General features: G+C 41.0%; 1 protein-coding gene across 3 annotated transcripts in view; it reads left to right on the top strand.

The window, feature by feature from the left end:
* Positions 1–12873, top strand: part of LOC139109826 (GATA zinc finger domain-containing protein 14) — a 290995-nt gene extending 278122 nt beyond the window's left edge. For 2 of the 3 annotated variants that reach the window (XM_070669186.1, XM_070669187.1), the window contains 3 exons: positions 9593–9779; positions 9959–11404; positions 11567–12873. In XM_070669186.1, the coding sequence (XP_070525287.1) occupies positions 9593–9779; positions 9959–11404; positions 11567–11873 (1940 nt within the window). In that variant the 3' untranslated portion in view covers positions 11874–12873. Of the gene's footprint in view, positions 1–9035; positions 9267–9592; positions 9780–9958; positions 11405–11566 lie in introns of those variants that run through there. The other variant, XM_070669185.1, reaches the window with a different exon arrangement.
* Positions 12874–13157: the final 284 nt, after the last annotated feature.

The following is a 13157-nucleotide window of genomic DNA, read 5'->3' on the forward strand; positions in this document are numbered from 1 at the left end:
GATCGTTTATAATTCGCTTACGAAAATTACAAGCGCGCCTATCAAATATAAATGTGTCAAGTTGTGGGTCAGGGTACCACGGTGAAAGAGGGACGGAATACGATTAAAGTGGGATAAAAAGATGGCCCATTGAGACATGCTTATGTCAAGATATAAGAGGCGTGCGCGCGATGTAACGCATCTGAAGATGTTCCTCGCAGATAAGCCGCGAGAGAAAGTCATATCATGCAGATCCTATGCAAATTTTTCGTGTCGTCGCTCCTACGAAAGGTGTCGGCAAAAATGAAAAGACGCTACGCGCTTAGGATTCTCTCCTGCGATTTCGCGATCGCTTTCATTGGGTGGTGGTAACCGGGAATAGCTTCGAAAGTGAAAATTAATATCAAAGCTCAAAACTTGTCGAAGAACTTGAGATTATTTAATTCGAATATCTTTTTTTTTTTTTCTTTCTTTTTCTTCTTCTTTATTTCCGCGACAAACCGAACGTGCCAAAGTATTTAAAGAGACGGCTTTTCCGCAGTTACAAAGATTAAAACGTTGCGATGTTAGAAGTAGGAAAAATCGGCCCGTATCAAATAATGGTACGAGCTAAGTCCACCTTCTCCTCGTCTAAGCGAACGAAATTATCGCGAAGTGAAGAAATCAACTATAGAGTTTAGTAACGTTCGCAGACTGGACTGATTCCCACGAATGACGTTATAATAGCTTTTACGAAAGCGGGAAAAATCTATTCTTTTACCCGACTTTCGGGAATAAACGTTTTGTTCGGCTTAACGGAAATAAAAGTCCTACCGCTAAATTATCATACGTAATAGAAAAAAAAATAAAAGAAAAAAAGAATAGTTCTCTATAAATTATTTAAATAATAATTTCCAGAAAATATTTAACACGTTTTTAGATCCGAGCTGGCTATTAGCGTCTCTCCGTGAAGTCTTCTTTCGATTTGCGTTACAGGATCACGGTAATAAACACCGCGCCATTTAATGACGCCTGCGTGATTATTGTAGTCTTTAAGCTTAATCGATTAGTAGCAAATGGGATCGATCTTCACGGCTGAGCGGAACGCGCCGTTCGCCTCTGCGAAAGGGAAATCGAAGACGAGCGATTCTCTTAAACAGATGAAACGGCCCGATCGGGAGCAATTGTGCAAGACGGTTTTTCGCAAGACCCGTTCGCATTCATGCGAGCGTACGTGCCGGAGAAGAGCGATATACGATTTACCTGAAATGCATCACGCGCGCGCACCTGTGTATATACGTGCACGCAAATGCGAACATGGGATTCTACATGAGACGTGAATAATTAAAAAGGGCACTCTTACGCCATTTTCCCGTTAATGAGTACGCGCAGCTGCGTTTCCTTGCAATTACGTTAGAAGAGAAGATCTCTCCTTCCTCTTTCCTTCCCCCGGTTTACCTAATCGAGCTTGCAGCTACGCGATATGTTGTACGTACAAAAAAAAAAGAAAAAAAATGTTAATATCTAATGCCCTTTCGGCAGACGAATCGAAATTTACAATACTTTTACGTCTCCGCGCACTTCGATGTTAAAAAAGAAAAAAGATTAATAAATAAATTTATACGCTGGTCTATCTCTCTCTCTTTTTCTTCCCTCGCTCTACTTTCCTCTCTTTTGATTTTGACTCAGCCTTCGAAAGAGTGTCGGTAAAAATTCATTTCGATCTCGTTTGGCATGAACTTTTCGGAGAGACGGCTCGCATGGGAATCGCTTGTATAATCGGTCGGCACTTCCACGTTTCACGAGCGCGCGGGTTCACGTATCACGCACGTAAGAACCGCGGCTTCACGCGCGTGCGTTTATGCAACATTCCGCTGGGGATTATGTGTGTGCGGGCATGTAACAACGAGATCGGTACGTCGATGTGTTCGTTACGAATGTGCCCGGGGCATGAGGCTCGCGACACTGTCGTGAGTGAAAGTTATGCCGTCTTCTCTAAGGTTCATGTGTAGCATCGGCATGACCTACGATTGTAAATTGAACCGCGGTAGTCCGCGATAAGTAAAAATTAATTGTTTCCCTTGAACATATGATGCCGAATCGCGCCGGTTAAAGAACCGACTCTAATGACAATTTAATTGCTTCAATCGCAATCAAATTGAAAGATTTTGCAACTATAAAAAAAAGGAAAAAAAAAAGGGAAAAAGAAAGAGAAGACTATCGGAAGATAAAATTATTTCCTAACCCAGCTAACGATCTCAACGATTTTTATCTCAAAAACAGATTCTTCTTGTTTTTTTTTTTTAGACTCTTCCTCTTTTACGTACAAAGAGTTAATCTAGCGAGAAAATTACCTACGTGAAGATATGAATGCCCGCGCGAGAGAGCTAATTTTATTATAGAGAGGCGCATTGACAAAGGAAAAGCGATGATTCACGATATGATATTCGAATAGAATTTCCTTTCCGGATGCGTCATATTGCGCGTTACGTGTGCAAAAATTAATGCGTGTTTCTGTAACGCGTGGAATAAATTATTCCGCAGTCCATCCTTCTTCTAACGCTTGAATTGTGCCGATGGCCTTTCAAACGGGATGTAAAACTTTTACGTGCCGTACACTTTTTATCGGGCATGATTATTAATGATTGTTAATGACAAAACGGCCCGGCCGCAAAAATCGCGCGCGGAAAAAATGCACGTATGCAGGAATTTATATAGACGGTTTGGAAAGGCGCGAGCGCTCCGAGTAGGAAACGGGGTATATACGGTCGTCACTTCAGAAACTATCAAACGGGATTCTACGTTATATAAGTGAGAGGCGCGTATCGCGGTGATGAGTGGATAATTTTCTTTTTCGCACGAAGTTGCGCCGTAGTATGCACAGTATGTCACAATAACCGCGGGCAGCCCCTTCGCCGCGTAATTAAGATCTCGAGTACCTGCTTAATTCGCCACAAATACGTTAATTACGCCCACGGGAACAGCCCGGTGCACTATGCTCTCGGAGAAAGATAAATTATTTGAATTAATTAGGCGTAATGCGAAAATCGCCAGTTCTCTCGGCCGTGACGGTTAAATCGCAAAATAATTCGTGGCGCTGGGCGAAGCTTTTATCAAAAGTCAACGCGCGCGAATATGTCCGTCTGTAAAGAATTGTATCGTCGAGGGAAAGGTTGAAATTAAAAACGATGTCGCCTCGTGTCATCATACCCCGTATCACTGTCCCAACGATGTTTGCGCAAAATCTTGAAGCGGCTACATATATATTTATATTGTAGTTCCTTAAGCAATGCCTCGTAAGTGTGGGTGTTTATAATTAAAAATTACGATGCAAGTCTAAGAATTTAAGATCGTAATTGAGGTCATGATTTGAGACTGAGAAAGTAATTGCGATCGATTCAACTATCAATCGCGGACTAATCGGTCTAATTGCAGCCTCTTTCCGGTTCAATTGTCGAGCAATGTTCTCAAATGCGCGCAATTATAATTGACGAGAAATTAAACGCTGTGTATTGCTATTTTTTGCGACGACGAATAAAAATAATCCAAATAAAGTAACGCTCTATTTTGCGATCTGATAATTAATATTCGGTCGCATTAAACGAAATCTTTAACTATACGAGAAAAAGAAGTGCATCACGTTATTATTTACGGCGAGATAAGTATTTCAGATTCTGTTACGAGAGCTGCTAAAATGCACGGGCAAAGTGAAATTTAAATTTGACGGTAGATTCACGTGCGCCGGCTTGAGTTTTGAGAAGAAACGATCAGTGTGAGAAGGCCGTCGAAGAGAATCGCTGTGAAGGAGAGTAATTTTCAAGACGATCGAATACCGGGACGATCGAACCTCGGTACTTCATCTCGTCTTCGAAGCATACGGCCTTTGCTTTCACTTTCTCACGTGGTAGAGATGAGCAGACACCCTCTCTCTCTCCTCGTGCCGTTGCCGCGAGGCTAAATTATTTGCTATCCGGCTAATCCGGTGGTCATTGTGCGCTGAAGGCGTCAAAAACAAATGCTGAAGAATGACATTTGGAAAATTCGTGTCTGGCGCTTCCCCTTAGGTGTACAGAAGCGAAAAAATGGAACCACGCATGAAAGTACGGAATTATCGCGAAAACTAAGTTACGCAATAGGTCACAGTAAATTAGAACAAGCCAGAGTTGGATGATTTCGTGGAAAATTTAGTAAAAAAATTATCAAGCCGAGGGAAAATAAATTTGATTCTTGTCAATCAACGTAGAGTGCCCCCACGAAATAAATATTATTATAAGTAATTATAGCATTACGTAAAATTATAATATTAACATTGATAATTAAATTGAAATCCATTCACTTTCTCTCGGATCAAGATGCCGCATACACAAACATGTATTGCGTAACAGGTGTCACAGGTCGGAATGATCGTAAAAGATCGATTTGTTCGAGTGTGGTAGCCTCGCACACCGTTATCATAATATGCCACGTACGGTAATTTATTTTATATATTTATAGAAATTCTACACTTTCAACATTTCGTAAGTCTTGAAAAAGAAAAATAAAATCGCTATTTTAAATATATAATAGAATATAAGAGATTTATAATTATTCATTTGCAAAGGTTTCCTCTCACAGCTCCAATCTAACGGCTATTAAAAAGGAAGTTAAGAAATATATGTTTCATAATTGAATCTAAACATTGAAAAATTAATTGCGTCTGCTCGAATTGTTCGCATTAATCGATCTCGTTGTTTCCGTTATGCATTCCCATTTATTTTCGTCCGGGCGGAGTGTGAGTTTCGCGTGGGATATCCTTAATTTCATTCGTGGTACGCACGCGTATTATATGAGAGGTGGAGGACGTTCCTGACAAAAATCTTTACACTTTCACTATCTGGGATCGAAGTGCGTGACAGGAGGGACGGCCGAGAGTTTGGAAAAAACGGGGAACTTGGTACGTTATTGGCCGTATCTCAAGGCTAACTCGCGCGGAAGATGCGCACCGGATCGCATGTACGGACGTGTGCGCCTGACGGAAGTTAGATGTACCCGCATACGCTTAGCACCTTTTTGCATCCGCTTAAGAAACTTCGCGGTGGATACCTTGTTCGGAGAATCGGTCGACAATCTTGAAACGCGGGAGTTATAGAGCCGGGCGCGAACGGAAACGCGTGTCTGTTTGCGCAACGTAGGTATGTATTTTTAGAGGAGAAAGGTATCGAGAATCGCCAACAATCGCGTCTGAGCAAAAATGTCCTGGGTGGAATTTTTTTTTTTTTTCTTTTTTTTGATAGCGTTAACTATCGGCTTTTCTAAGCCGCCGAAAGAATTTAACTTTGCAGCTTGAGAAAAAAAAGCGTACGGGATACAATGTAGTCACATAACTGACTTTCTAAGGATATCGATTATAATCAAGGCGCTGCGCATCCTTCGCGAAAGTACCAGACAACGATGCCGTCACGGAAAAAATAGTTCACTGAAACCTTTGACCTTCCGCGCTTTCTCCGTGAGCATGCCGGCAGTCTGCCGCAGGAATTGTCATGCTCTTTGAAATTCACTGATTCAATATCGGTAAGTTTGGCCTTTAAATGGTAGTTAAAAGTTAGGAAAGAGAGCGAGAGTGAGAGAGAGAGAGAGAGAGAGACCGATCAAGAAATGCAAAGTTTAATCATTGCCAACAAAAGATCGCGCGAGGGCAGACGATAAGAGGTGCGTTCGTCCAGTTCGTTTTCCTAATTGCCGTGGACCCGGGAAATTATTCTACATGTACTTAATGAGGGAGAATTTATGTTCCTTAGCGGCGAGACTAATGACTCCTACGTGTAAGATTACTCCGGGAAGCAAATATCACATCACGGTAGCCTAGGGCACAGCTCTTTGCGGGTTACTACTTACCGAGAGAACGGAGCATCCCGGAGACTCCGATTGCTTAGGTAAATTAACGTAAAATTCCGAGTCAGAATCTAATATTTGACTCACAGAAAAATCAAGACTAATGTTCGATACGTGCGAGATTATTTCTCAAATAAACGGCATAACTTAAATCGCTTTCTCTTCCGTAATATTATGCCCGACATGTTTACAATAAACGAGAAATTAGTAAATGCATCGCATTACGCGAGGCATTCAACAAACGTTGAAAAAGAAATTACAATAATTTATTCTAAAAACTGTTTTCCTTAATAATGAATATTTACAACGTGACCATATATCCCGGTAAGATTTTAGGATTTACATTCTCCCAAGGCAAACTTTTTTTTTTTAATTCCGCTGATTTAAATGTTAAATTTAAAAATATCTCGTCACAATTATTTTTCTCGTTTTTCAGAGCCCTGATTAGTTTCTAAAAGTTAATCTTCGTAAATCCCCGCGACTGCATACAAATATGAAATAAAGTGAGAAACGTTTGACGAGAGAATAGACTGTAATTGAAGACGTTCAGACATTCACCATTATTGTCGTCGTATGTCGTTACCGTGATATACAGAATTCTTTCCTATCGTTCGTTTTTATCGAACGCGAAATCTGTCGCTCACGATCGCTCGCACAAGCAAGTGGCTGGAATTACCGAATGGAAGTTCTTACGCCCACTATCGCACGACGACGAGAATCGCGTTTGTAGGTGCAAATATCGTTCCATCTACGAGCGAACCGAAGACAACTTTCGCCCTCCAAGGCTGAGAAGATTCCTCGCGGCGTAGAGCTCATCGTGGCGCGCGTAATAGAAACGGACGTACGAACGAATGGTCATTGAAAAATATAATACTCGATCCGTTAATTACCCCATTACGAGACAGAGACACGTACGTACGATGTCGAAACGTGCCTTTAATGGCTAATAGATATCGCGTAAATTGACGAGAAATGTAGTTAATTGGTGAGAAATAGAGTTACTTCGATCTACGATAACTTCTGCATGTTACATATCCGAAGCATTCTAGCAAATTGCGTATTTTAGTGTTTCCGTGGAATAAAAGTGATTGGATAATTTCATATAACTGTAAAGATTAAAAAAAAAAAAAATTATTATTTAAAACCGAACCATCGGATTTATACAAATTTCTCTACGGAAAGGCCTTGGATGTGATAAAATAAATGTTCAACGGACAGACACGCTTTCCGGAGATACAAATGTTAATTTCGTAGATCGCAAATGCAGCGAGAACAAGGACGATTGTTCTTTAAATTTAAATTCTAAAGTGGTATATATTTTTCTGCTTCTCTCCCTTTTTCTTTTCCTCTTAGCATATTGCACCGGCAATCGTGCTGCGGGATTCAAGACAGGCTGAATTGCGAAATTTCAATTGTCGAGGTACGACCTCGATCTTCGTGCGACGGCGGCAAGTGAATCGGGGCATGTGATTCTTTTCGTACATGTATACACGTTCTTTGCATGTTCTGCATCGCGTATCTATCTTAACTTCAACCTGCGGAAGTGAGACCTTATCACGTCGAAGGATCGACCGCTACAGTTCCACTAGCGAGAAAAACTCTCCTCTCTGATCGCGAGCGATTTCAACCGGGTGCGCGAGATCCGTCTGTTCTAATTAGTTGCTAACTGTCCAGAATTACGTACCTAAATATCGTAGAAAACCCGTAAGAAAGTTTTTCGAGCTGGAAGTTCCGAGACAGAAGTTTCGACAAAGGTATCTAAATGCCGTTGAAGAATTCTCTAGCGCGTGCAACTCTCGTGCAATTATCCGGCAAATTTCGCTCAGCTATCTCAAGTATCTAACATCCCTAGAATGCCAGTCCCGAATAAGAGAACGTCCGCGAGGCCACTTGTGGACGGCGGCGATTCGAGCGTTCTAACGATAAGACGCTCGCTGTTCCGTTCGTCGTAATTCCTCGGATTACTGCTGGAATGCAACCGAGCACTCCTTCGATGCACCCTCCAACGAGTGCAATGAGTCGCGATCTCGCGCTGGCAAAGGCCACCGAACGACCGGTCACGCCGAACTTACGCTAACAAGACGAGACGTTCGAGAAACGCTCCTATCGATAAATTAAATTAATCTCGTTTTTTTTCTATTTTATTTATTTTTTTTTTTTTCTAAAATCGCAAAGAAAGTATCAACTTAAAAATCTTAATTCTGAAAAGCTCTAAGCTGTCTATAATTTTAAAACACAATTTAATTTTAATAAATTAAAAATTTCGATATTACAAAATACACGGATCGTCCAAACGGAGAAGTTTTAAAGACACAGCTGTGTGAACAAAAGTGTGTGGATAGAGAAACTATGTATCCATATAGTGGCGCAACGCCGCGAATATCCTTTCACACAAAATATGACTACTTTGAAGTTACATTAGAATAATTGTCCCTGACGGGCATCGGCTTCTTTCCTATATCTTTTTATTAAAGACGCACGCGATAATGTCTATCGCCACACCTTCCACACGTGAGTCAATGAAAAACTTTCTTCCATTATATCTCATACGGTGCGACACGAGACTCATCATTTACGAAAGCGATCGAACGGAAAAAATTTCATGTCATCGGAACGGTGTCACGAACGATTCCCATTAATACGTGCTACCGTATGTCTCCTACCGATACTTCCAAGTAATCATAAATAATAATAATTGACGCTGAATTAAATGACCGGCCGCGCAACCGCTTGCCGATCCGCCTTCTACGCCTATCCTTGACAGTCTTCCAAAGGGAAACAGAATCTCGAGGACTACAGCTTTTCGCTGGGGCAAGTTCTTCCGTACGTGAACGGGCGACACAATAGCGATCACCTACGCGTTATTATGCATCGCGCGCGGGAGAAGACTCTCTTCGGGAGATGATAATGTCTCCGCGCTTTCCCGCGCCGCCGGTTTCTCCGGCACCTAGCCGCCTACCTCTAGTCGTGCTAGTAAAACGTCTAAGTTACACGGGAGTCTGTGCGCGGTATGTGCATACCCACGTATAATACGTGCCATCGTCGCCGCTGGCTGCTTGGTGAACGAGCCCGGTTGCCGTAAGTGACGTAACGAGAGACGTTACGTCCCGCGGCGGACCCCCTGTGCACCGTTCTCTTCTCCGCTAACGCGACGAGGCCCCCGAACCCCTACCCCGTCATCTTACAGCTCACCCGGTGGAGCCTAATCCTCCCAGAAGGCATCTTCTCCGCGCGCGCCGTCGGGCTTCTTTTCTTCTCGGGCGCGAACGTTCTCCACGGTGCTGCAGTCGCGTCCGCGAGTCTGATCGCGCAGGTAACGCGTAAGAGTGCGAATCAATTCTGAGAGAAGTCGAGTGATACTTGAAGAGAAGAACATCTCGAGAGCCTTACAAAAAGAAATATGGAGTCGACGAGGCGATATCTCGTCCTAATCTCGGGTACGTGCAATTAAAACGGCAGAGTGGAGTTTAATCGAAGTGAAGTATGGAGACTATAAAAAATTGGAAACCCGTAATGAGTTTAAGACTTATCGTTGAATATCTGAATATTCGATACGTCTCACAGAATTTAATTTCAAGATAATCTAAGCGAGTTCTTATTTAAAACTGTTCACTACTCGAATACTAAAATTAAAAAAATTTTTTTTAATTGTATAATAAATAATTTTTCGGTAAATATTAAGTGCAGCTATTTTTTTTTTTTTTACTCAATAAAAATATTTTTCTATTAATTTTGCAATATTTTGGATTTGACTATATTTCAGTGGGAATCTTATGGAGTTGCGTATTAGGTCTTCAACGACCACCACCGAGATATTCTCAGCAATACATGCCGGAAACCTCGTTCTCCTGTCGCAATAAGATTGTTGGTAGCTATTACGCGGATCCTGAGACCGACTGTCAGGTCTTCCATGTCTGTGTTTCAGTGGCTGGTACTATTCAAGATTATAAGTGAGTGTTATACATGTCTTTTTTTTTTTTTTTTTTTTTTTTTTTTTTTTTTCTTTTATCTCAAGTGAAAATAAATCTTTCTCAATATCTTATTATTAGCGTCGCGCATTAAAAAGAATATATTTGAAATATAATATTAAAAGTTAGTTCACAGAATAATTTAATTATTTTTTACTTAGGTTCCTCTGTCCTAATGACACTGCTTTCGATCAAGAGAGTCAAACTTGCGCGGATTGGTACGATGTAGATTGCGAGGCCGCGACTCTCTACTACGCCAGCGATAACTTCGACTTATATAGAATTGGTTCCGGTTTGGAATCCGTGAGCTACGACAATTTGCGTAGCGACGCCGAGCCTCAGGATCATCTTCAGCGCAGCGAAACCAGCGACGCGGTTCGATCCTCCGCGAACACGGTGAATCGAGTATCTTCATCTAACTACAACAACCGCGAGGTACTGCGAAGTAGCAGCAGTGGCAATCTTTACAATAGAAATAACAAAGAAGACGAATACGAAAACGAGAAATCATATAAAGAAGATCAAGAGAAAAAGAAGGGTGGCGTAAGAAAAGTCAGTAGAAAACAACAGTATACTGGTAGTAACAGCAACAACTATTCGCCAACGACTACTACGTCGGCGCCAGCCAGCCAGAACACCTACAATGGCAATTACTACAACAATTATAATAATCAACGTTCTACGGGATACGTTTCGTCAACGACCGCCCGCCCTCAAGAAAATTACAACAAAAATCAGAACACTCAGAGATACAGCGCACCTGTGTCGTCGTCTACGTATCGACCTACTACAACGTATCAAGATACATACAGCAATCACCAGTCACCTAGCACGACTGCCAAATCGTCTCAGAATACCGTCTACCACACGAATTTCTTCAACCTCTATAACTCGAATTATAATCAACAGCAGAATGCTGGCAGTTCTGCTCAAACTACGACCTTAAAACCAACCAGCTATAATCCAAAAACCAGCCAGGTTTACCAGTTCGCGCAATCTACTACCGTTCAGCCGAGCACTAATTACCAGACGAGCGATTATACTAATTACCAGCAGAGGAACTACAACAACATTCAACGGGGAAGCAGCGCGCCAGCAGCAGTTGCATATCAATCTACCACGCCAGCACCTACCGCTTACAATCACAATTATAATAATAATAATTATAACAATAACAACAACGGCCAGTACAGACCAGCTACGTCCACTAGTCAGGACATTCCTCAGACCACCGCTAAATATTACGCCAGCAACAATTTTGCAAGCAACAGTTATGCACCCACCACTTACAGTCCGGCAACGAAGAAGTACGTGAACGTAGATAACACTGTCGTGCAGGCTGCATTAAAAAACAACGACAACAACCAGTATTACGACAAGACGAGCCAAGCGAGCAAGCCTTCCACTCAATACTACGACAGCACAAAAACGCCCAAGAAAGCGACTCAATATAACAATTACGACAATGCGAGCAGCGGTAAATCGTACTATATCGAAACGAGCACGGGTAGCTTTAATCTCGCGAGATCTTCCTCGGGAATCGGTTTCAGTCCCGCGAGTATCAACCACCTCGCTGAGTCGCCAAGAACCACGACACCAGTACCACGGTAAACGATACATCGAGTTAAAATTTTTCTAGAACAACTGCACATCGCTTAAATTCCTGTTCTAAATAGTGATCTTTTTTTACATTACTCATCTTTTTTTTACATTACTCCGAGGAAAAATATTCTATTGAAAGTGTACAGAGATCAATGTTTTTGTTACAGGCGACCTTCTAGCGCTACCACCTACAATCCGAATACCTTTAGTTCTACTCAGAAGATCGTTCAGCCTACGACGCAACGAGGAATCACCTACGTGAGCGGATCCGCGAGACCGTTCTCATCGACGACTAGAATACCTAGCAGTAGTAGCAACAACGCCGGCAGTAGCACGACAGCACGACCTAAATCTGGCAAAAAGAACGATTACGATTATGCGTATTACGATAGCACAGGTGGCTTGGAATACGACGGAGTCGACCTTGAGCACGTAACCAGCAACAAAGAGTCCACGAAAATCGCGAGGAATTAAAATAATCTCGCCTCATTACCGCGTCGAATCTTTTAAGCCTCGTCGATACCAGTGATGTAAAATATTAAGGAGCAAATATCTGCTTGTAGTTTCTCGTATAGGTATGCTTTTATAATACCTATATGTCTTTTGCATTCATTAAAAAGATTCATTATTTTTGAATATTTAGTTATTCTCATTAAAAAAAAAAAAAAAAAAAAAAAAAAGAGAAATGTGTTTAACGTTACAATATAATCAAATATAATTTAAATTATACAAAGATGAAACTTGAAATTACGTGAAATTAAATGTACTTTTAAAGTATCTATACTTAGATATTAATATAAAAGTGCTTTTTACATCACTGATCGATAGGAGGACTTCTTGTGAATGATTGTTTATTAGTGGCCAGTCAACGTCAAAATCGGTCTTCGATTTAAAGTATATATTCGCGCAAAGAGGCGCGCTTAAAGCGTATAAATATTGAATACCGATTTTGAGAGAGAAAAAAAAGAATCATCGATCGATATTGATCTACTTGCATATACGTTCTATCGAGATTTGACGGCTCGTCCGCCGTTATTAACAATATAATGTCGCGTAGTTCAGTATTCTAGGCTAATTGTTTATATATATTTCGCGATACTTAATTCTGTACGAGCTAAGTATTGATATTACGAACATTAAGAAACTCTGAACAATGTTAAATGTTGAATAAGCGTAAAAATTATTTCGAACTATTTTCCCGATATTAATCTTTCCCCCTTGTTTTACTTATTAAAAAAAAAATATATCGAGATAACTAATCATTGATAACGCTTATTATGTATTGGTAATATTAGTGTGAAGTTTGGTTGTCGAATTAATTAAATTTCTCACATACTTTGTGCATGGGTATCGACAAAAGCCCGTACAAATCGTGTTCAGATTTAAAATGTTTAATTGCCTATGTCCTCTCTGGCGTATACGTACTGAGTGTATATACACTATAATTATTTTAAATAAAAAAAAGCATTAAATACTATGGGTTATTATTTTATCCTTTCTTAACTAGTCTTACGATTTTTTTTCCTATTCCTATTTGCTCCGATTGTCATAAGAATGTATTAATCTTACCTTGCACACGATGAACTGCAACAAGTTCCTTGTACACGCTGAACTGCAACAAGTTCCTTGCACGCGGTGCACTGCAACGAGTTCTTTGCACACAGTAAACTGCAACAAGTTCCTAGCACAGCCTTCATCATTGTCGACAGATTTGGCATCAGCACTGATCCTTTCACAAGCTCTCGTTGATCCATCTGC

Source organism: Cardiocondyla obscurior, linkage group LG18 (assembly GCF_019399895.1).
Source record: "Cardiocondyla obscurior isolate alpha-2009 linkage group LG18, Cobs3.1, whole genome shotgun sequence".
NCBI lineage: Eukaryota > Metazoa > Arthropoda > Insecta > Hymenoptera > Formicidae > Cardiocondyla > Cardiocondyla obscurior.